This window comes from Equus quagga, chromosome 1 (genome assembly GCF_021613505.1).
Source record: "Equus quagga isolate Etosha38 chromosome 1, UCLA_HA_Equagga_1.0, whole genome shotgun sequence".
NCBI classification, from domain to species: Eukaryota; Metazoa; Chordata; class Mammalia; order Perissodactyla; family Equidae; genus Equus; species Equus quagga.
Window position 1 is genome coordinate 60,738,498 of NC_060267.1, and position 24,824 is coordinate 60,763,321.

The 24,824-nt window shown below is 35.6% G+C and overlaps 1 protein-coding gene across 5 annotated transcripts in view; it reads left to right on the forward strand.

Annotated features, from left to right (window-relative positions):
* ZCCHC7 (zinc finger CCHC-type containing 7) overlaps positions 1-24,824 on the forward strand; it is a 227,128-nt gene that overhangs the window by 152,315 nt on the left and 49,989 nt on the right. For all 5 annotated transcript variants that reach the window (XM_046679705.1, XM_046679695.1, XM_046679732.1 and 2 more), the window contains exons 3-4: positions 23,088-23,131; positions 24,419-24,544. In XM_046679705.1, the coding sequence (XP_046535661.1) occupies positions 23,088-23,131; positions 24,419-24,544 (170 nt within the window). The remainder of the gene's footprint in view (positions 1-23,087; positions 23,132-24,418; positions 24,545-24,824) is intronic.

Below are 24,824 nucleotides of genomic sequence, written 5' to 3' on the forward strand. Positions count from 1 at the left end.
ATTAATGTGCATGTTTTGCATTTCTTTCAGGTATATACCTAGAATTGGAATTGCTTTGTCTGTGGTATTTGTATTCTCCACTTTAGTAGATAATAAGAAAATCTTCTTCCAAGGTGGTTGCACTGATTTACATTCTAACCAGCAGTGTATGAGAGTTCCCGTTGTCCACATCCTTGCCAACACTTGATATTGTTAGTGTTCTTAATTCTATCTATTTTGGTAGGTGACTAGTAGTATTTTATTGTAGCTTTAATATGTATTTGCCTGATGACTAAATGAAGTCCAGTACCTTTCATGTCTCATGTTTATTGGTCATTTAGATATCCTCTTTTGTGAAGGGCCTATTTTACGTCCTTTGCTAGTTTTTCTATTTGTTTGTCTTAATAACTTGTAGGGGTTTATTTATCTTCTGGGTATGAATGCTTTATATGTTGGGCAAATATCTCCTCCCACTCTGTGGCTTGCCTTTTCAGTCTCTTAATAGGATGTTTTGTTTTGTTTTTTGATGGACAAAAGTGCTTGATTTCAATGTAGTCAAAAATTATCTAATTTTAATTCATGCTCTGCCACTTACCTACTGTGGGAACTTGGCCAGCTTTGAGCTTTAGTTTACTTATCTATAAGTAGTTGGTAATAATATCCATGTCATAGTGTAAGTGAGAAGGTTAAATGAGATAAAGTACTTATTATAGAGCTTTTCACCTAGCAGTCCCTCAATAGATGTTAATTGCCTTCCCATCATTTAGGGTCCTCATTTTCATACCATCTTTTGGGAAATTGGGTAGTATTCATGAGCTATTTGCAAATGAATGTTTTGGAAATTAGAATCTCTTACAATTATCCCAGGAATTTAGAAGGTGGCCTAAAATAGTAAATCATAATTAATTTGCCCAGAGAACTAAAATGTAACATTTTCTCTGATGAAAAGGATTTATACTCAATATGGGACCCTTGAATAATAAAACTCATGACTAGAGTTTCTTATCCAGAAAATGAGAAGCTATAGTTAAAAACAATCTAAACCCTATACATAATGCACTATATTTTGAAACTAAGGGTAGATCTCTTTGCCTCCCAGAAGAAAGCAAGGTTCTTAAATGATAAACTGCTCATCACTCTAACCCAAAGTACCTTCCGTCTCCTTGGAACTTTCTGATGCTTACTGATGATTTTCATTTTGCCCTATTCCATTATTTATTCATTCATTCAGCAAATATTTAGGGAAACCTCTTATTATGTATCAAGCCCTATGCTAGATGAAAGGGACAGAACATATAGTAAATAGTATTAGACTCAATCTGCCTGAATGGAGCTCAGAAAGAAGAGTGGAAGAAGATTTTTTTTTTAAAGATTATAACACCATGCTAAAAAAGCAACTGCAGAGTTCTGCTTCTAGTAATGGCAGAATTGTTCATAATGGACCAACCTTCCTACAGATAATTATACTCTGGACAAAATACTATACTATAAATGTTAGTATATTAAGTTTATATACACATACACATTACTTTAAAGCATACAATAATACTTAAAAACATAAAGTATCTGAAGGAAACATAAAATATCTGAAGATATTGGAGACTAACCAAAAGAGACAGAATCTGATGGAGAGTCAACGCATGGAATAAAAGAACAGCATTGGATGAGTTTCCTGTTTTTATGGCTCTTTGCCTGAGGGCAGTCACTAATTGGTACATCATCGGGGGATAGCTAAAACTTGCAAAAATTTCCCAGTCTTACTGGCTTTGGAAATCCTAAGAGAGGCTACCACAACCACTGGAAAGTAAAGGTAGAATTCACAGAGGTGGAAGCCCAAATTATGCATATAAATATTTGCCAAATTTTTGATCTTTGAACAAAACATCACACTCTTTAATGGAACATAACAGGATCCTTAGTCTCCAAGGTACCATTCATAAGGTTCAGGATACAATCCAAAATTACTGGACACATGAAGAAACTGGAAAATTTGCTGCATACTCAAGGAAAGGCAATCAACACTCACTCTGGGATGACCCAGATGTTAGAATTATCAGACAAGGATTTTAAAGCAGTTACTTTGACTATGCTCATGCATATAACAAAATAACAGACATGAAATCTCAGTGGAGGAATAAAACTATAAAAGAGAACTAAATGAAAATTCTAGAACTGAAAAATATAATATCTGAAATAGAAGTTAACTGGATGAGCTTAATAGCAGATTGGAAATATCAGTGAACTTGAAGACCAAAATTATCCGATCTGAAAAACAGGGAAAAAATATTCTGAAAATAAATTTGAAAGAGCAGAACCTCAGTGATCCATTGAACAATTTTAAAAGACCTAATAATGTAATTTGAGTCCCAGAAGGAAAGGAGAAAGAAAATGGACAGAAAATATATTTAAAGAGATAATGAGAACTCCCCAAATTTAGTGAAAGATATAATTGTACATATTCAAGAGACGCATAGACAAGTTGATTAAAACCCGAGATGAGAAGAATTTTCTAAATAAAAGGCTGGAAAAAGATAACATGCTAAGAGTAAGCATGTGAAAATTGGAGTGGCTGTATTAATATCAGCTAAGTAGACAGAGTAGTAGCAGAGATAAACAAGGACATTTCAGAAAGACTAAAAGATCAAGTCATCAAGAAAGGCTCACAAGAATCAAGCAGACCTTCAAAAGAGATAAAGTAAAACTTGACAGGATTAAAAGAAAAAATAGAGATGACCACAATCATAATTGAATATTGTAATATATACCCCTTTCTCAGTAATTGATAGAAATGCTATATCAAAAATATCAGTAAGGACATAGAATGTCAGAATAATACTGTCACCCACCTTGACCTAATTGGCTTTTATAGAACACAAAACCCAGTAATTGTAGAATATGCATTCTCTTCCAGCATACATGGAACTTTCAACAAGATAGACCATATGCTGGACCATGAAATAAGCTTCAATAAACTTCAAAAGATTGAAATCTTACATAGTATATTCTCTGATAACAATAAAATTAAATTAGAAATCAAAAACTGAGATATCTGAAAAATCTCCAAATAAAGTATTTTTAAATTTTGTTTTATTACTACTTGGTTAACTAATTGCTGCAATTGGTTATCTAGCATCTCTTGGTTTTCACAATTTTATTATAAAGAGAGAACAAAAGGTGAAATTCCTTTCTCTTAGTTTTGCATAGGTTTTCTCAAATTTTTCTCTTCTCCCATATTTAGAATAAAGTATGAGTTATAAAACATTTTATTTGTAACCTCTTTATCTCTTTCCTTTTAGGGGGATGGGATGAGCATTTAATGTTCCTGTTTTTATCTAAGAACTTAGCATAGGTGTTTATGGTCTCGGTGGAATATTTGGAAGAGGCCCTTGGGGTTTACCTTTTGCTGAGTTCTTTGTGTACGCTACCACCCTTCACCACTGCCGCCATCAACTGCCTCCATCTCATCCTGCTTTAATTCCTTCCCACCCCTGGCTTGGGAATCTATTTTGACTTCTGTCTTGAATTTTTATCACATTTGTTTAGACTTTATGATCCAGACTGCTCAAAGTGTTGTTACTTCTGTATATAGGTCTCTTATTCATTTGATCTTCTCTATGGATGGTTTTGGAATCTTCTCTCACTGTAACTGTCTTGTTTTGGTTCCTGCCAGTTTTAACCCACATACTTTTTGTCTTGGTGTTTCTTATAATAATTCTTTTTATGTTATTTTATCTTTGTTTTCAGTGTTTTTTAAGGGTTCATTTCAGAGGATTTCCCTTTAGAAGCCTTGTCCTACCAACAAGAAATAGAGAGGACAGTAACTAGAATCAGTTAAATATATAGAGATGGGAGAGGGAGCTATCTTGACTTTGGGTGTGATGTCAAGCTGGTACAGAAAACAGATTTTCAGAAAATATTCCCCAGGTCTTTAAATACGTCTTTTACCACAGGTAATTTCACTTAGTCTCATTTTGAAAGGCGTACTTTGTTTTACGCTGTTTTGCGCTGTGGAAATACTTTTGAGGACCAGAATTTGCTAAGGGATGGAAATATTTAAGCTTGAATGTAAACCCTAACTTCAGCACATCTCGATTTAGTAATGGTTTCTCTCAGGTCCTGATAACCTACGTACCTGGCAGGTTCCATTTCCTAGACTAAGGATGCGTAGGGAGCTCTACCACAAAACAGCTGAATTATGACCTCCTTTGGTTATTAAAATATGCACATACAGGGGCTGCCCCCGTGGCCGAGTGGTTAAGTTTGCGCGCTCTGCTGCAGGCGGCCCAGTGTTTCGTTGGTTGGAATCCTGGGCGCAGACATGGCACCGCTCATCAAACCACGCTGAGGCAGCGTCCCACATGCCACAACTAGAAGGACCCACAACGAAGAACATACAACTATGTACCGGGGGGCTTTGGGGAGAAAAAGGAAAAAAATAAAATGTTTAAAAAAATATATGCACATACAGGTAAATGTTCATTAATATTCTTCATTTAAAGTCTTACTTTTTAATGAACACATGCACTTTGTCCCTATTCTGGTGTATGGTTCTTAAGATGACATGGTTCCAACTTTCAAGCCTCTCCTCTGTCTTAAGCCTCTGAGCAAGCTATCTGATAAGCGTGCAGTCTCTTCAGAATAAAGTATGATACTGTCAGCGTCAGCTCCGCTCTTAGGACTTTGAGACCTTGTCGGTAGAACAAGAATAGACTTTCCAAGTTCTGCATCAAAAGTTGGTAAAATATTCTTTAATGGGTATAGAGTTTGGCTTTGCAAGATGAAAAAAGTTCTGGAGATCATGGTGATGGTCGCACAATAGTATGTTACATAATGCCACTGAACTGTACACTTAAAGATAGTTACAGTGGTAAAGATTATAATCTGTGTATTTTACCACCAAAAAAGTTTTTGAGGAAAAGTTGGTAAGAAGATTTAAGCAAGAAGGCCTTGAATTCTTTTTTCTCTTAGGAAAGTGTCATTGGTCCCAAAGGCAAAATGCCTCTTGGTATTGATTTTAAGAGCTGCCCTAGCTGCTTGCAGTCAATATATAGGAATCGTAGATAGCGCAATGCTTTTTCTGTTTCCTAGGGCTCAGAAAACACTTGGGAGAAGTACAGGCTAGGTAGCCAATGTGTATCCACCGTATACTAAAATTTGTCTTCATCATTCTAAAAAAAAAAAGAAATGTATAATTTACATTACCTTAGTTTCAGAGGAAAACAAATATTAAATTGTTTTCCTGGTTTTTACTCCCTACCCCAAGATATCACTTGTCTGGATCTAACTGTAGCCTCTCCAAATGCCCCCATTGTTTGAAACCAGAGAACTTTATAGTGGAAAACTGGGCTCCTTCTTTTGTCCTTCCTGACGTGAATTTTTATTTTAAAATGAGTATCAGGGAGAATTTCACAGGGCTCTGATTTATTCTATCCCTCCTTTTCCCCTCTCCTCAATACTACTTTAATTTAATGTCTTGCTTTGATTTGAAAATATTCCTGAGAGTTGCTTTTTTTCAAGAAGATTGAGGATGCAATTTTGTCACCTTAGTCGGATTATAGGAGTAATGGTGATATTAGACAAAAACACTTCTGAATCATAAAATTATCAGAAGGGGAATTTTCAAGTTTATTAAACAGAAAGGACAGTTGGGTTGGTTTAGTCATCAAAATAAACTGTGACCTACTAGACTCTCAAGCTCTATATTGTGCTTGAATTTTCCATTGGGAAGGAAACATTCCGCTGTTCCTTTCTACTGTTTAACTTAAGCTGCAGTGAACACTGGGAGAATGGCCCTGTGGCTGAGCTGCTTATTTTCTTTTTTTTAATCTATTCATTTTATACTTTCAGACAGATTTTTCCCTGGGGTGAAACAAAGGTTAACTGAAATTTCCTCTGTTGTGTACCTGAACGAATCAGCAGTTTGAGAAGGAAATCCCATTGATGGGCCAAGAGAGTGACAGGCTCTATTTAAAGAATTCCCCCGACTGTGTGGTAGACCAGCCATGCCATGAATTTAACTGTTCCTGTGGTCCCCATACTTGTACTCACCAAAAAAAAAGAGAGAGAGAGAAAGCGACTTTGTTCTGCAAACGTAGCCCTAAGCTTTGAAAACCACGAGCCATTGAGTTTTGTGAATTCAAGTTAGACAGCAACAGAGGCCAAGACTCTAGGGGAACAATATCTGAAAGGGAGTACACAAAAACAGGTAGAAACTGTTTAACTGTTTTATTTCTCTGTGTGTATACAGATTTATGTGTGTTTGTACACACACCCAAGAAAACCTATACCTTTCTCTCATTTTATGTGGCTAGTCCTAATTATATTTAAGCAATGGTGTTTGTTAAATTTCCTAATTTGCTAAATTATTTTGCTTTTACAGCTTTTTTGCTCCATAAAAGTATTCTGGTTTTAGCACAACATATTATATGTATTGGAAATGAGAGTAAACACAGTATGAATTTAAATGGTTAAAAAAAACGGACCTTTCTATTACCTCTGCAGGAGCTTTGCTCTCAGGGGCAGCTCATGTATTTTGTATTTTTCCTGTTTAAGGGAAGCTGCTTTAAATATGAAAAGATGGTATCTTGAGTTGGATTAAACATCCTTAATTCATGTGTATTTAACCTCAGGACTTGTGAGCCTTGTTGAAAATTCAGCTTTAACCCTGCTGGTAGGCCTCAATAGTGCCTACTGCATGGGGATTATAAATAGTCACAGTCTTTTTCTGAGGGAGAGGTTAGTATGTATTCCCAGGGGACATGAACTGTTTACGTTTCTAACAAATATTTCACGTATTGCTAATTCATATTTCTATTTACAAATTTAGGACTTAATAAAAAAAAACTTCCTTTGTTATTTGAAGCTTTTTGTTATCAAAAGTTTCTTAGATATAGCCTTCTCTTTAGTGTGGATGGAAACTTACAGAGAGTCTGTAAAACACTGGAATTTATAGAGAGAATAATATGGAGTGGTTTCTCTCTGGGGACTTTGAAGAAGCTGGTGCCTTTTGAGTTGGTTCCTGGGGGAAAAAAGTAGGAATTTATCTTAAAGATCATGTAGGGCTAGATTCATGCTCACAAGTGAGAAATTGAAGTGTAGAGAGAGAAAATGGTTAGTACAAAATTATTCAGTATGTTTTGGAAGAACCTCTAGGTCTCAATTCTTATCTAGTGTTTACTTGCACAATAAACTACCTCTCTTTTACCCCGAGATGGTATTTTAAAAATCATTTCTCTTTTATTTGTCAGTCATATCTCAGTAAAGCTAGGGAAAAAAATCCTTTTTCTCTTTCACTTTTTCTTCTGCTTTTTCCTGACTTTTTCTTACCTCTTTCATTCTTGTCTCTTCCTTGTCTTTTCTCCTTCCTTTCTTGTTATTTTTCACTATTTGATCCTACTGCAAATAGGTTGTAGCATTGTACGTCAAGAGCAGGATTTTAAGGAGTGGATCTGCTCAAGTATTTTATATGGCCTATAAAGGACGATGTTGTTCTTTGGGGGTGGTACTTTTTAAAAACCAAAATTGGATTTACCCTGCTAGTTGAGCAAAGTATGAATTGATCAAATACACGAGTTGCTGCTGTGTAAACAGAAGTAAGAGCTTCTTAACCAGTAATAGCATATTGGTTAAGAACATGGTTTGGGAGTGAGCCTCCACTTTGTCACTTACGAGCTTTATGGCATTAAACAAATTATTTAAAAATCCACATAAAGCTTACCTTTTTCATCTGTGAAATGAAAGTAATAATACCTGCCTCTTTAAGATTATGAGAGTTAAATTAGAAAAATATGTAAAGTGTTTGACATAGTACCTAGCACAGAATAAGCTCTTCATATATATATTAGCTGTTCTCATGTTCTTCATTCTTAAAAACAATTTTGATTTTTTTCCTCTGGAAGGGTCTGTTAGTGGGGATTTGAAAAGGAACATTCTTTGTGTATTATGCATATTTTCTTTGTCTGAAGGTGTTGCACATTAACATAAGTTTCCTCAGAAATCAACATGAGCATTTGTACAAAAGTATTCTATCAACTAGGATGAGTTTTTAAAAATTTATTCTCCTTTAAATTGAAAAATCCCCCATAACTTCTTGCTTGCTCTCTAGCAACCTCACCTTTGAGTAATAGTTATCATTGGTACATTGGTAAATATTTATGGTTTGGATTTAAAGACAATTTTACCAGTAATCTTTCTGGAGGTAAACTGAAACTTGAGTAGCTTATGGAGCTTGTTTTCCATGTGATATCCAAATACTCGCCTACATATTGAGTCATCTGGTACAATATTAGAAGGTACAAGTTTTAATGTAGTAGAGTACCAATTATACATGAATATTTCTTTTGTGGTCAGACTATTCAAACAATTGTCTATATTTACAGCCTCCAGTTTCTCTCCATTTCTTTTCTGTTCAGTCAAGTTTTTGCCTTATCACTTAATCCAAGTTTCTCTTTTCAGGATCACCAGTGACTTTGCTAATAAATACAAGAGTCAGTTCTCAGCCTTTATCTTACCCTGACCTTCCTTATAACTGGTATCACCTCTTCTTTGATACATTTTCTTTCGTTGGTTTACGAGATACTTGCCCTTCTTCCCAACAGGTTTCCTCCTACCTCACTTCTTACTCCTTCTAAGTTCTTGCTCCTCTTCTCTTCTTTCTCTACACTCAATCTCTTGGTGCTGTCACCCAGTCCCATTCTAAATACCATCTCCGTGCTACAATTGGCAAATTTTATATTTCCAGTTCAGATCTGTCTTCTAAACTTAAGACTAATATCCAGTACCATCCTGGTCAAAGGTGTTGTCATTTGTTGACCGAATTATTGAAGTAGCTACCAGACTGGTCTCCCTGCTTCTATACATGCCCCTCCCCTCCGTTTTTATTCTCAAGAGAGTGATTCTTGAAATTGTCGGTCAAATCAGATCACTCCTTTTAAGGCCTACAAGGCCCTTCATAAACTGGCACCCCTGTACTTTGACCTCACTTCCCCCTCATTTACTCTGCCCCAACCACCCTGGCCCCTTGCTCTTCATCAAACACACAGGAATATTCTTGCTGTAAGGACTTTGCTTTGGCTGTTCCTACTCCTTGGAATGCTCTTACCCCAGAAGTGCATGGCTAATTCTCTGATCTTGTTTAAGTTTTTGCTTAAATATCAATGAGGTCTACTCTATCCACCCTATGTAAAATTGTAACTTATACCCAACACTACCAATTCCCATTACCCTGCTCTACTTTTTCTTTTTTCCAAAGCACTTATTGCTGATGGCATATATCATTTACTTACTTATTGTATGTGTTGTTTATTGTCTCTCTCCGCCGCTAGAATGTAAGTTCTATGAGGGCAGCAATCTCTATTTTGTTCACTGATACATCCCAAGGACCTAGAATGGTGCCTAGAATATGGCAGTAGCTCAGTAAATATTTGTTGAATGAATGAATGGTTAGAGTTGAGAATAATCATGATGTTTAGTTTAACTCTCAGTACCATCAGGTTCCTTAGGCCCAATTTTAGTTTGAGGTGTTTTTTTTTTGAGCATTTCTAAAAATTTATATTTCATGGCTTTTATTCTTTCCTAGAGGTTTTCCAAAGAACAGAGAAAAAATTAACTTTTCTTAATAGAATAAAACTCATTGTATCTCAGAATTACCATATGAGTCCATTGGATCCTTTTATAAATCTAAGATACATCATGGGATTCTGGTGATCTTATTTTTGTTATATCTTGAAACATTTTACTATTTCATCATCCTAGGAATAATTTTATCAGTGCTTATCAATTATTCTCAACTATGCTAAAAAAGACTAAACTAATAGGAAAACGGAAAAAATGATAGAATTGCCTAGAAGGATGATGTAATAGTGAAATGTCTTCTCTGTTGCATCATCCTTTAGTTTTCTTATTGTGTTGCCCAAAATATTGCATTATCTTTGAAGAATGTGTAAAAGAAGTCTGGAGACATCATCTTTTTTTTAGCTTTCATTAAACAAAGTTTGGGAATTCAGAATTTTACATTTTCTGCCCCAAATGGCAAATAGAAAATTGACAGAAGAAGACATTTCACAATTACTAGATGAATCAGAACATGAATGCAAAGAGACATGTAGTAGTACCTAGACTTTAATGATGTGGTGAACCTGGTCTTTTAAATGAAGTCTCAGACTATGATTTTTCAGAGGATATCATAGATGAATTTTCTCAAACTCAAGAATTGATGAATGAACAATATATTTCTAAGTACGAAACGGAAATAGAATTTTTCGTCTAGTTAGTCATTCTACAGGAAGTTCTTTGTCATTCAGTATTTTATGACAATGCCTGCTGTACTATCCTGCTTTGATAAAGGACGTGGGACTGTATCTTTCATATTTTATGATATTTGTGTAACAAAATTTACTTAATATGTTCTGTTTCAAGTAGACAAATGCTGAAGGCGTATCGCCCTGTGTATGGAGGGGCAATTAGAAGGAAATAGATGATATAGAAGTGAAAAAAAGTTAATGGGTTGATCATTCTAATTGGTGTTTATAAATCTAAAAGTGAAAATGTTTTGCAATTATGGAGCAAAGAAGAGATGCATTTGAAAATTGGTGTAAGTATTTACAAAAAGGGTGTGTTCCAAGTTCATGCATGATAATTGATGAGCAGTTAATTATAATCCAGAATGTTGTCCATTTCAGGTATATTTAGCTAAAAAACAGGAAAATATGAAATAAAAATTTGGATTTGCCCTGATTCTTAAGATTTCTAAGAAAATTGTTTTTCATTATCTCTTTATTTTTCGGTAAATTATTTGTGAAATGACTTAAGTTATTAAACGGGTCCATTGGGCCCAGAGGATTAATGGTGATGACTGTTTTTCCCAGTATAATGCACTAGGCATATAATGAACAGACACTGCCCTAATACTAGAGATATGCAGAAGATTAAAGCTTGGCTTTTTAGAGAGAGGAGGTGCTAGTGGCTGGCACGGTAATAGTAGACTTTTCAGGCTGAGGAAATGAAACCACTAGACAGGTATTAAATACAGGAAAGTTAAAGAGTTGTATAAGAAGAAAAACAATATACTACTGTATAATCATAAATTGAATATTAACTTGAGAACAGAGATGGAGGGAGAAGAAAGAGGAAAGAAGAAAGGAGAAATTCAGATAGGATGTTATAAGAAAAGTAAATCCTCTTTTACTTTATTAGAAATTTAGATGTTAATGTTTAAAGATAAATAAATCCATAAATAGCAGAATGAACATTGTTTAGAAGTATGCAGATAAATAGCAAAAGAAATAGGTAAAGAGTTGAAAGTGGTTGCCTCTGGGGAATAGGAGCTGGAGTAGGGAGGAGAGAACTGCTATTTTCTTCTGATGCTTTTTTTAGTAGTATTAGTTTTTTTGGTCAAAGTAATACATGCACATGGTTTTAAAATTAATACTAAAGTATTAAATTGTGAATTTAAAGAGAAAATCTAGCTGGTGTGTATCACATGAAGTTGAAGGCACAGGGCGCCCCAGCAATCCTAGCACTGAGGTGATGAACAAAGGGTGATGACTGGAAGGAAACCGAAGCATTGGCTTGGAAAGATGTTTTAAAGGAATATGCTGGGCGATTTTAAGACCTGGCCTGATTCGATAATGGGGGTGAAGCATTGGATTAAGATAACAATAAACCTGCATTTTAAGCCATTAATAACAGCAGAGAAGAAAGTGTTTGAGCCAGTTTCAAGTGGGATTGTCAAGATGAGTTTTGCTTTGCATGTGTTAGGTTTGAAATGACGGTAATATAAACATTTGTGATATATCCTGTAGGCAATTATAAATGTAAGCCTGGACATATCTGGTCGTAAGATCTGGAGAGAGCTGTGAAGAAAATATGACCCCCCAAAATAATAAAAGCAAATTGTTTTGGAATGACTTGTTTCACCAAGCAGAGAGTGAACAGAGAACCAGACATTGAGGAAGATGCGTGGGCTCACACACAGTTACTGAGAGGTAAAGGAGAAGAAAAGGGTTCAGGAAGGAGACAGGAAGTGTTAGATAGGAGAAGGATAACTGAAAGAATATAGCTTCCAGACTGGTGTTATATTTTTACCAGCAGGTAGATAACAAATTTATATAGCCTTTAAATTTTCTCTAGAAACCTACATCTTTTTTAAAGTACCCTCTTGATTTTAAATGTGTTTTATATATTATCTTGTCATTTTACAAATATTTCAAATGTGCATATGATACCTTTTTCTCTTTGCCTTTTGGAGGGGAGGATGCAAGTGGGGAAGAGGCAGTAGTAGTTATCTTTAAAAGAAGAAAAAATGACTCCCATAATCCCATTGTATTGATTGGTTCTGTTGATAATTTTTCCCTTTCTGTTTTTGTTACTTAGTATAATATGAGGAGTCTTCTATTTCTAAATAAATATTTCTTAACCAGGTGGTTCATTGACTAAATCCTTTGGATGGAGGATGAGCGAGAACTGTGTGAGTGTGTGTGTGTCTGTGTGTCTTTGTGTGCGTCGGTGTGTCTGTGTGTGCATCCATCTCTTTGGGGATACACAAAAGCCTTTATATGACTGATAACTTTGCAAGAGCTCGATAAAACCCTGTGCTAAGCACCTGTATTTATTTCCTCTTTCTTCTTCCTCCCCTACCTCTAAAAAAAGAAAAGCTAAATCCCCATTTATCGTTTAGACACTTTTAAAAATATAAATTGTTTCTGGTAAAGTTAATATGATTTAAAATAAGATGAACAATTTGATGCCTAACTTGCAAATTCTTCTGTTAAAATTTGTTTTATTTAAACTATTGCCAGTTATACGGTGCTAAATTTTAATGACTAATGACTAAAATGGTTTTGTGACCAACGTTAAATGGAAAAGTATAAATAAGAGAAAACCAAGACAGAAATACGGAGCAATTTGAGAAGAATGCAAGTGAATAAAGTGGCTCAACCCTCAGGAGATTTGCATGTGGCATTGTGCGTATTTCAAAAGTTTCCGTTGAAATAACAGATGTTGCTGATGAAGTTGGGAATAGTAGCTTCATTTGTGGCTGGTTCAGTTGCTTATTAGAAGTGAGAAGATCTCAGGGGGACATCTGGTTGAGTGAAGTTAGGCTCAGGAAAGGATATGGCATAAATATCTGGCAGCTTTATCTTTGTGATCTTTAACCCATAAACGCTGGCTGGGTACAGGCATGATTATCTATAAATGCCCGATTATCTATAAATGTCCAATTATATTTCATATGGATCCTGTGTCTGCCAACTGATTTTATTCAATAACAGCGATTTTTTTACGTTCTTTTTTAGTTCCTAGAGTTGTTTACTACAGAAATTTCAAGTTTTTTTCTTAGCCATAGAGAATTATTTTGTTGAACTTTTTACATATACAGTGACAATCCATGAAATTATCTATTGGCTTACCTACCCCAGTTCAGAACAGTGTTTACTCACACAAGTGTGCATATGAATGTTTCCTTTTTTTTCTTTTTTCCTTTATTCTTTTAAATTTTTTTCTAATGTAATTCAAAGTATGCAAAATGTGTGTTGTTAACTGGATGGATAGATAAAACAGATGTGGTCTCAGTCCATAAAGAACATATGATATAGAGAGGGAAATAAAATATTTATTAATATAGCTCTTAGTACAAAGTTTAGAAGAGCTCAATACTAAGAAATACAAATTAGGTGCTTTTAAACTATGCGTGAGGGAGAAAATACTTCTATCAGAGCCAAATCAAAAGAGGAAATGTTGTTTAAGTAATTCATTCAGTAAACATGAGTACCTATGATAACTAAGCAACCATGCCTTTGTGTTTGGAAGATACAAAGATAGAAATGACATGGTTAAAGTCCAGGATGTTACAAAGTTGAGAGTGATCATGTCAGCTTATTGAAGGGTTGTCAGGGAAGGCTTCAATGGAGAAGGTAAAACATGGTTAGGGGCTTGAAGACCAAGTCCCAGCTCCAAATGGATGAAGTTGGGAGTGGCATGTTCCAGAGAATATATGCATAGTTGAAGAGAACAGCAGGACACATTGGGGAAATTATTAGGCATAGCTAGAGCGTTGGGATCAGGAAGATGAAGCCAGAGAAATAGGTAAGGGCCAAATCATGGAAGGTGTTGGGTGGCATACAAAGGAGTTTTACATTTATCCTGTAGACATTGAGGAACCATTCAGGGCAGAGTGTACTCACATTTCCATTTTAGAAACATTATTCCATTTGCAATATATACAAATATTGAGTCATTATGTTGTACACCTGCAACTAATATCATCTTGTATGTCAATTATACCTCAATAAAAAAAATCCCTTATATAAAAAAGAAAGGAAGAAACATTATTCCAATAACAGTAGAATAAAAAATGAGTTGTGGCACTAGAGATAGTCATAACTTATTTTAATAATCTAGGTGAGAAATTAAGTGTCTCTGGACAAGCGTAATGGCATTGAGGCTATTATGGATAGAGAATTTACGGGATTTGGTGAAAGATGAGAGGGAAGAGTTGAGGTTTTTTATTTGGAAAATAGACTATGGTACAAGTTATTGAGAGAGAAGATACAAGGAGGAAAAGTAGGGTTGTTTGTTTTTAAAAGAGTATCACAAGGAATAGGAGAAAATGAAGAATTCATTTTTAGTGATTATGAGTTCGAGTTACCTATGAGACGTCTAATGCAGATGTCCCGGATATCAGGAGCTCAAGAAAAGATCTGGCCTAGAGATACAGATTTGGTAGTTCCCTCCATGGGCATATATGACATAAACTGGGACAAAGAATGTAAGGTGAGGGGAAGGAGGGCAAAGAATGGAGCATAGCAAGTAATCAGTGAAGGAAGAGGAAACTGAAGGGGGACAAGAACCAGGAAAGTATTTTGTTATATCAGCCGAGAGAATTGTAAATGCTCACAGAGGTTAAGTGAGAAAAGTACTGAATATTACCCATATGCATTGGCTGTGAGGAGCTGAGCCTTAAAGGACATTCAGGATTTGTAATCCTGGAAATTGGAGTGGTTTAGGTGGGAAAATTGGGCAAAGAGAGAGACAGTGTTGGAGATCAAGGGAATAAAATGAGCAGAAGTACACTGGGAGAGTTAAATTACAAACAGTACAACCTTTTAGTTTGAAATAGATGTATAAAAAGGGAATGTGGGCAATAAATTTAGAAATGTAATATTGCTTATTTGTCTTTCATGCTGTAACTGCCAAGTTATTTAACTTCAAGTTATTCACCACCTTCTCTGCTTTTATCTGTCTTCTTTATGTTCTCTTGACCATTTCGCTGTGTTTTAGAGTTGTGGAAGAATGCCATCTCATGAGTCAGATTCTTGGCTATCCACTGCAAGTGAGAGAATAGATACTGAGAAGGCCCAAACTCGTGCCTCAAGGACTGCAGGTTTATACCACCTGTTGTCTGTTTTTTTCCCAGTCCCCAACTGTGAGCTTTCTGTAGACTCACAGATTGATTTGGTGAGAAAACAGTTGCTGATGGACTTACATGCTTAGAATTGTAAGGTGGGCTGTTTTGGTCATACAGTCATCATCATAAGTGAATTGCTCATTGGTAGAATTCAGTATTTCTTGTTAAATAACCCATTTTCCCAAGTAATAGTGGACTTTTCTTGCCTTTTTTCTGCCCACATTCACTCTGAGCTACCATCCCCTGCCAATCTTCCTCTTTTTTTTGTATTTGAGCCTCTACCACAGCATGGCCACTGACAGATGAGTGCTGTAGGTCCACACCCAGAAACTGAACCCAGCCCACCGAAGCAGAGCGTGACAAACTTAACCACTAGGCCACCAGGGTTGGCCCTTTTCTTCCTTTTTAAAACTTGGTGTTACAAATTATCCCTCTATTTCTAAAAAATAAGATTACCATGGTTATTAACACAGTAATACCTTTTAGATTCTTTACCCCAAAGATAGCACTTGCTAACTGGTAAGCTCCTTGAGGGCAAGCACCACATCCTAGTCATCTTTCTATCTCCCACACTGTCTTACATAAGAGATATTTAGTAAATATGTGTTGAAAATTAACTTAACACTACATTAAATGAAAACGTTTTACACTTTGAGGAATGTTGCATTCACATTCTTAAGTAGTGGCAAAATAAGTTTTTATACTTGATTTGCTGATTATAAAATTCAAGTCCATTGTATGCTGAGAAAAATCATAAATACATACCTTTTCACTGAAACTTAATGAGATTTACAATTTTAGATGTTAGAAATTAGGATATCTAGAAAATGTAAGGCATCTATGGCTTCCTTTTAAGAAGGAGCTATGGAGTGTTAGGCTCAGGAAAAGATTATGCTTAGTCCCTGGTCCCTGCACTGCAAACAACCAAAGTGGATGTGCTGAACTCAGTCCTTCTGTAGTCTTTGGTGATATTTGGAAATACATTTTACTAACTTCTACTTTCTGTCAAATTATCTCAAAGATGGAGAGAACCACCTCTGCAATTCCCTGTGGCTATTCTCTCAGCAAAGGAATGGTCTTCAACTATTCCTTCCCACCATAATGTAGGCAGACTCAGTGAAACCGAAGCAGAGCGTGAACTGGCTTTGCTCCTAAGAAATGTAGCCCAAACTCTTCCTCAGATCCTTTGAAAGCTGAATGCAGTCTGTGGGTACATAGGTACATTAGCACTACATTTCACAGAAAGCACCAGTTGCCATTTTTGGTAGAAAGCACACACATAAAAAAGTGAATACGTATGTAACCATAATATTCAGGGTTGTTCTAAGGATAAAATGTATATTTGAAACAATTTATAGACTCTGAATCACCATAGAAATATGAAAGATGTTTATCTTTATTGCCATGCAGTAATAGAGACAGAGGGAAAGAGAGTATGTGTGTGTATGATAAAGATAGCAGAATAGTTCCGGAAATAAAGGAAAATGTGTAAGACATGTAAGGTTGTAGGTGCACTTTTCTTTTGGGTTCACGTCTTTGTTTTGAAGATAATTTCATAGAGATGGAATATTCTGGTCATGGCTAGTGTTAACAGAGTACCTTGTAATACTGGATTGCTGTCTCTGCCTTCAGTCTACTCTGGTGGCAGGACACTGTTCCTTGGAGAGCTCACACCATAGGAGGTCAAGACTTTCGAAGTTAAACTGAAAGAGGACATGGGAGATTTCTTAGTTGGAAAGATAGACTTAATATTAATGAAGTCTTCATTTGTGTTTCGGGTAAAAAGCTTCTTATAAGTAATACTATTTTAATTCTCAATATTCTTTATATGTGAAAAGGTCTGTGAAAATTCTTAGTAAAGATATTATATCACACCTTTTCCGATCACACTGCATTGTTTGCTGTATTCTTTTACTTCTTCCATTATGTTGCTTGTGTCTTTCCTTTATACTAGGGTCTTCCTTCATCCCTACCTGTTAAAATCCTGTACAAGACTTCTGCTTCCAGACATATTGGGTTAACTGGTACTAGAATTGACCTCCTGACAAGAGATGGTGAAATTAGCAGGAGAGGATTTTAAAACAGCTATTATCAATGTACAGAGGTTTAAAGGGAAAGATGACTATAGTAAGAAAAGAAATAGAAGATATAAAAAAGAACCAGATGGAGGGGTCGGCCCAGTGACCTAGTGGTTAAGTTCATGCGCTCCACTTCAGCAGCCCAGGGTTTGTGAATTCAAGTCCTGGGCGCGGACCTACACACCCACTCATCAAGCCACGCCATGGCAGTGTCCTACATACGAAAAAGAGGAAGATTGACAGAGATGTTAGCTCAGTGACAATCTTCCTCAATCAAAAGAAAAAGAAAAAGCAAGAACCAGATGGAACTCCTAGAACTAAAATATACAATATTTGAGATAAAAAATTTACTGGTTGTGCTTAAATACAAATTAGATGAATCAAAGGAAAAGAATGAGAGACTATTATGGACAACTTTATGCCCGTAATTTCAACAATTAGAACTAATAGACAAATTATTTGAAAGTCACAGTTACCAAAACTGGCCCAAGAAGAAATAGAAAATGTGAATGGCTCCATATCTACTAAGACATAGAATTACTATTTTAAAACCTTCCTACAAGTAAAATTCCTGGCCCACAAACAAGGAAAACTCCAGCCTAGATGATTTAACTGGCAAATTCTGTCAGGTATTTAAGGAAGAAATAACACCAGTCCTATACAGATTTTCCCAACACTTCCCACTCTTACAAGACCAATTTCACCCCATTATGAAAATGAGGCAAAGACATTATAAAAAAAGAAAACTATAAATCAATATCCTTCATTAACACAGATGTAAAAATTCTTAATAAAACACTCGCAAATTGAATTTATAATATAAAGAATATTACATCCTAACTGAGTGGGGTTAATCCCAGAGTACAAGGTTGGTTTAACATTTGAAAATGGATTACTGTAATTCACCATATTAACAGAAAGAGAGAGAAAGAACCATGGGACCATCTCAGTTGATAAAGAAAAGGCATTTGATAAAATTCAGCACCTATTTATATTAAAAACTCAGCAAACTAGGAATAAAAAGGTATTTCCTCAACCTGTTATATAGAATCTACAGTAAACAGTATACTTAATAGTGAAAGACTGAATATATTTTTCTCCTGAGAGTGAGAATAAAGCAAGGATTATCTGCTGTCACCACCTATATTTAGTATCATACTGGAGGTTCTATATAATGCGATGAGATATGAAAAAAATAAAAGACATACAGACTGGAAAGATGGTAAAATTGTCTTTATTCACAGTGTATGTAGAAAGTTGGAAGGAATCTACAAAAAGCCTCTAGAACTGAGTGAATTTAGCAGATGTGAAGGAGGCAAGGTGAGTAAACAAAAATCAATTGTGTTTCTATAAACTTGTAGCCAAAACTTGAAAAATGGAATTATAAAGATACCATTTGCGATAAAAGAAACATGAAATACTCAGTTTACTAAAGTTTAGTACTAAGTTTAATAAAGTGGGTGCAAGGCCTGGTCACTGAAACCTATAAAATACTACTGAGAAAAATTAAGACCAAAATAAATGAAGAGATACACCATATTCATGTATTGGAAGACTTGATATTGTTAAAATATCTTCTCAAGCTGATTTATAGATGTCACACAATACCAATAAAATCCCAGAAGGCTTTTTAATAGAAATTGATGTTTATTCTAAAATTTATGCAGAAATCAAAAGGGTCTAGAATAGCGAAAGCAATCTTGAAAAAGAACAAAAAAGTTGGTTTACTCTACATGATTTCAAGGTTTCTAAATAAAGTTTAAGTAATAAAGACTGCCATATAGTGTAATGATAGACATATAGCTCAATGTAACATAATAGAACTTAGAAAAATTGACCCACATGTATGTTGTCAATTGATTTTCAACAGAGTTGCTAGGATAAGATAATTAATGAAGAAAGGATAATCTTTTCAACAAATGGTGCTGGGACAACTGGATATTCATATGGGGAAAAATGGGTAATAAAAATAAAAAGCTAAACCTGTAGAGTTTTAGAAGAAAACATAGAACATGCTTGTAACCTTGCGTAAGCAAATTTCTTTGAGCACAGAAAATAATTGTAAAGGGAAAAATTGTCAAATTTATTAAAACTTGATCTTCTAATAACACTGTTAAAAAATAAATGAAAAAGCAAGCCACACAGAAAGAAAATATTTGCAAATCACCTCCAATATAAGACTTGTATCTAAAATATATAAAGAACTCATAAAATTCAATAAAAATAAAACAGACAACCCTCTTTCCCTCTCCCCCAAAAGTAGAAAAATAGGCCAATTTAAAAACAGGCCAAAAATTTAAACAATTTTTAAAAGAAGGTATGTGAATGGCAAATAATTACATGAAAAGATGCTCAACATCGTTTTTCATCACAGTAAAGCCCATTAAAATCCTAATGCAATGCTACTTGACACCTATTCTAAGGCTAAGATTTAAAAGACTGAGAATTCTATAATTGCCCAAAACTGGAAACAACCTAAATGTTCACCCTAAATGAACAGTAAATAAATTGTTATATCCATACAATGCAATACTGCTCAGCAATAAGAAAGTAACAAACTACTACTGCCCAATGACAGGGAGGAATCCCTCAAATCAGAGTGAAGGAAGCCAGAAATAAAATGGTACATAAAATATGATTCTATTTATATGAGGTCCTAGAACAGGCAAAACGAATCTGTTGTGACAGAAAGCAAATCGGTGGTTGCCTGCAGTGGAGGATTGACTGCAGATATGCACAAGGTAACATTTTGGGATGATGGAAATGTTCTACATTTGATTTTTGTGGTGGTTACACAGGTGTGTACATTTGTCAAAATGTATCATATTGTATTATTTACATGGGTATATTTTATAATATGTAAATTACACCTCAATAACATTTCCTTTATGTCACAGCCTTCTATGACTTTTTTCCCCTTTCTCCCTTAAATTCAGACGTCTATTCTTCCTCTAAATTTACCAGAGCATTTTATTTGGTCCTCTCTTCTTTCGTTTGTCTCCTTGTGTTTTACTAGGTTATAAGCTCTTATGCATCTTTGTTTATCCTATAATACTTTTGCTCATTGTAACCTTTCAGTACATGTTTGTTAAACTGACTTGATTTAACGCACAGAAAGAGTCAACAGCTATTGCTGTGATTACAATTCTGATATCTGAAAAGAATGACAGTCCCAGATATTAGCAAGACAAGGCTGTAAAGCAGCTAAGGATTGATATTAGGCATCTTCAGGGCAGTCCTAAATTTACACTTTAGGGCAATATCATTTTATATTCCATGCCATTGGGTGGTGAACACATGGAAGATGAATGTTCCTTGTCTTTAAAGCAAGACACCATGGGCTGGTTGCAAAGGCCTGGAGGATTTAGGTAACGTAGAATAAGTGACAATGAATTTGATCCCAATGATGAGTGAAAATTTGATAGAATCACAAAAACTTAATGCTAGAAGGTACCATGGATACCATTTAAGCCAACCCATTATTATACAGACCCAGAGAGGGTAAATAACCTGCCCAGTGCCACACAGCAAATAAGAGATAGCGTTAAGACTGGAACCCAGGTTTCTACCAAGTCCCATAACAGGAATTTAACAAAGTAGGGAACTGGCTGCTTGTTGAAGTTCAAATGCGTAGCCCTTAGACAACGCTTTCATTAGGTTGGGATTTGGAGTTAAGAAGCAACAGGATAGATAAAAGAGCAAGGGCAGGAGTTACCAGGGTTGAACCAAAGCTGGAACCATGGATAGGGCCAAGAGTTGGCTTATAGTGTTCCTGGTGATGTCTTTGCTTCATTTACCACTTGAGAAATCTGATTTCATCTGTGACTGAAACTTAGTTTGTGTAGTTGTTGATGAATTTTCTACAGTAAGAATATACTGTAGCTTGTTGAGGAGGAGTTAGTACGTAATCTAGAATATTGTTGAATTCCACAGGTGTGTTAAAACAATCTAAATGGAGTCAACCTCCCTATCTCAAACCTTCCCTTTTTTCACAATTTTCTGTTCCTGTGTAAATTTATTGGGGATTGGAGGTGGTAACAGTTGCCATTTTGCATTTCATTGGCTTTGGATTTCATTTTTTTAGGGATAATGTGTTTAGTTTTATAATTAAAGTGATTTTAAGTGGTCATTTTGAATTTTAATGATGAAGGACGTTGAGATACAAAAGACAGCTTTGAAAGTTATAGCAAAGCATGTCTCTTAGATGGATCCTTTGAGTGAAAGAAGAATAGCGTGGATGATGATGAAGGAATAGAGCTCCTGCTATTGCATGTATTCTCTGCTCTCAGTAGATGGATGCAGCCTCCAAATTTTACAAAGGAACTAGTCATCCCTGCTCTCCTCTGGATTGGTCGCTTTGTAAAGCAGCCTCTTGGTTTTCTTAGTAAAAGTATTTTATTTTAAAATAATCTCTAGACACTTACTTCTGGTAGGCCTGGGAAAATGTAGATTACTTCTTATCTCTTCAAATTTCTTTTCAAAGAAAAGAGTCAAGCTCAATTTGTGTTTTTGAGATAGAGAAGAGGAGTAGATAGGAGGGAGGAAATCTTAGCTTTGCTTTGTAAGGAGAAAAAAATCTTTCAGTTCTTTGTTGACATCTTAGCTTCTGCAGTAGTCATATGTCCCTTCCTCCTCGGCCGTGAGTCGACCAGAAGAACAACAGCCATTTGCAGGTTTGTAAAGGGGCAGTGTGAAGAGAAGAAAACAGCTGATAAAAAAGAAAAACGTAGGATTTCTCCCACGCCCACTCCCCCAGGTTTTTGTATTTTTATTTTAAGATCAACCAGTGGCTTCTGGATATTTGGCCTCTTTTTTTGGTCTTTTATTCCACTATCTTTGCTATTATAAAATACAGTGCTAAATCCGAGCCCTAATTGTGAGATTGTGTATATTCAAAGTCCAATTTTTTTAAATGTTATAATGAGAGTCAACTACAAGGGGAATCTAGTGGACACAGTTAATACTGATATTGGAAGGAAAAACCTTTCCTCTGCCTACTTAGGTCTAAATGGTGTGGGGCCTGTGACTTAACTGACAATAGGGAGATGACCAGGAAAAAAGACAGTGTGGGAGCACTCAGTGCTGAGTAGCTCACAAATAGCCAAAGGTAAGACTGGGACACCGCTTGGACAGGGCACGGAAGGCTCTCATTTACACAGTACTTGGGAATGTCCTGGTACCCAGGGCCAGTCACTTCCCTGACGGGAGGCCTCTGGGTGGGGAAGGCTGGGGGGCTGTGGCAGCTGACTCAGAAAGCTCTGCTTTAGTCAGATAACTTCAGGTAAGATTTCTTCCTGCATCTGCTGTAAGGTTTTGGTCCCTTCACTGATTTTTTTATATTTGTTTCTGGTTTGATTTTGAAAGCATTTCCACATATCTCATTTGATTCTCACAGTATTTTTTGGGTAGATGGGGCAAATACTATTATTCTCATTTCATAGGTAAGGAAACTGAGGTTAAGAGAGGCTGTTTGTTCAGAGTCACTCAAGTAAGAGGTTAAGGTATTCACAGTTCTCACTACACCCTGGGGTCTAATTTCAGTACCAACAAATTGAATAATTTCTTGTCCATCTATAAGTGCTTTAAAGGTGTCAAAATTGAGTAAAATTTTATTTGTTTTGTAGGAGAAGATGGTGTAAACTGGTTCATCAGTGACAAAGACGTTGAGGTAAAATCACATTGTTTTTGAAGTTATGAATAATAGATTAATAATTTTTTCTGATTTGTAGTTTCCTTTCACTTCATTATGATAACTTAATAAACTTTTTAAAAATAGCAGTGGTCTGAGTATCTTGTAAGAAAAGTTTGATTTTAGTATATGGGTGATTGAATTACATGTTTCAGCCTTGATTGTTGTCAGTCAGTTAATTCCCATTATGATTAGCCCCTTTCCCTCTGTTTCTTCTCTGCCATGCTGAGTCCTCTCACCCCATACTGCCTGGTACCTCTGAAGATCAACACCGGAAATAACTGCTTCTTCAGTGTAAGGAAATGGTTAGTCTATATTTAGGATGTGGCAGGTGTTTGACTTGGTCAGTTATTAGCCTTAATTGTGGCAGATGGCTAGAAAAGAGAATAATATCACAACTTGGTAGGAGAAAAGTTTTGAGATAATTACGTTGTATCTATTTGGGGTCTACTTGGCCAGTTCAGCAGAAATAACACGTAAAAGATCAAAGCTTTTTCAAAGGTGGAATTCTACCAAACAAGAGAAAAGCATGGTTGGCATTTATATATCCCTCTTTATATATTCCATATGGTATGCTTTGCTGGTATTCTCTTGCAAGATAATAGATTTTGGCTAGAATATGGGACAGCAAGAATTGGGTCACTATAGGCAGACTAGCTTATAAGACTCTAGTGGGAGGAAATTATCTCATTCTCTCTTAGAAATTATAGTCTAGTTTGTATGCAGTAACCCTGGGCTGTTCAAAAGAGGGAATGTATTCAGTAGCATGTGGTTTTATAACTGTAAAAGACAAAAATCGTTAAAAACACCATCCGCTAACTAAAAATTAAAGCAAGGTTCTCATTCAGAAAAATGTGATGCACATTCATAGATAGAACGCAGCAGTATCTTTCTCTGAATGCCACTAGAATGTCTAAATGATACCTATCAGTACCCCTTACAGACCTGAACTGTAAGTAGTGGAAGATGGAAAAGTAAAGGAACCATGTGGAGAGGTGTAAAAGAATGGGGGAGCAGGGCAGTCAGAAAGGAGAGCTACCTTCATGGCACCTCCTTTTAAGTTTTTCTCACTCCTTTTAAGAGAACATAAAGTTCCCTTTGCTGGGTTCTAAACTGAACAGACTATAACTATTAATTCTCTTGCTTTATCAAGGTGTGATGTTTCCTTATTCACTGATAGTTGTCTTTTAAGAGAAGGGTAAATGGTTTTTATTAAGCAGAATGAAATATTTTTTTTTTTAATTCTTGATTTTTTTTTCCCCTTAGGCCCAGATAGGTAATAATAGATCATCTGGAAGATGGACCCACCGATACTATTCAGCTAACAAAAATGTCACCTGTAGAAATTGTGACAAATGTGGCCATTTGTCAAAGAACTGCCCCTTTCCACAAGTACGTGAAATATGCAGTGTTTCTTTCCACATTGTTAAAATCAAAATCTTAGGGTTGGAACCCTAAAACCTTAGAATTCAAATCTTATGTAATGTGTGTGTTAAATTTCATGTAGGTCACAGCCTAGAGTAGAGGAAAGAACAAAAAATTTAGAGTCAGAAGAACCTGGAATCAATTTCAGCTTCCCATTACTAGTTGCATGTTCTTAGGCAAATTGTTTCACCGTCTGTGCCTCTGTTTTCTTGTCTATAAAAACAGAAGATTGAATCAGATGATTCTT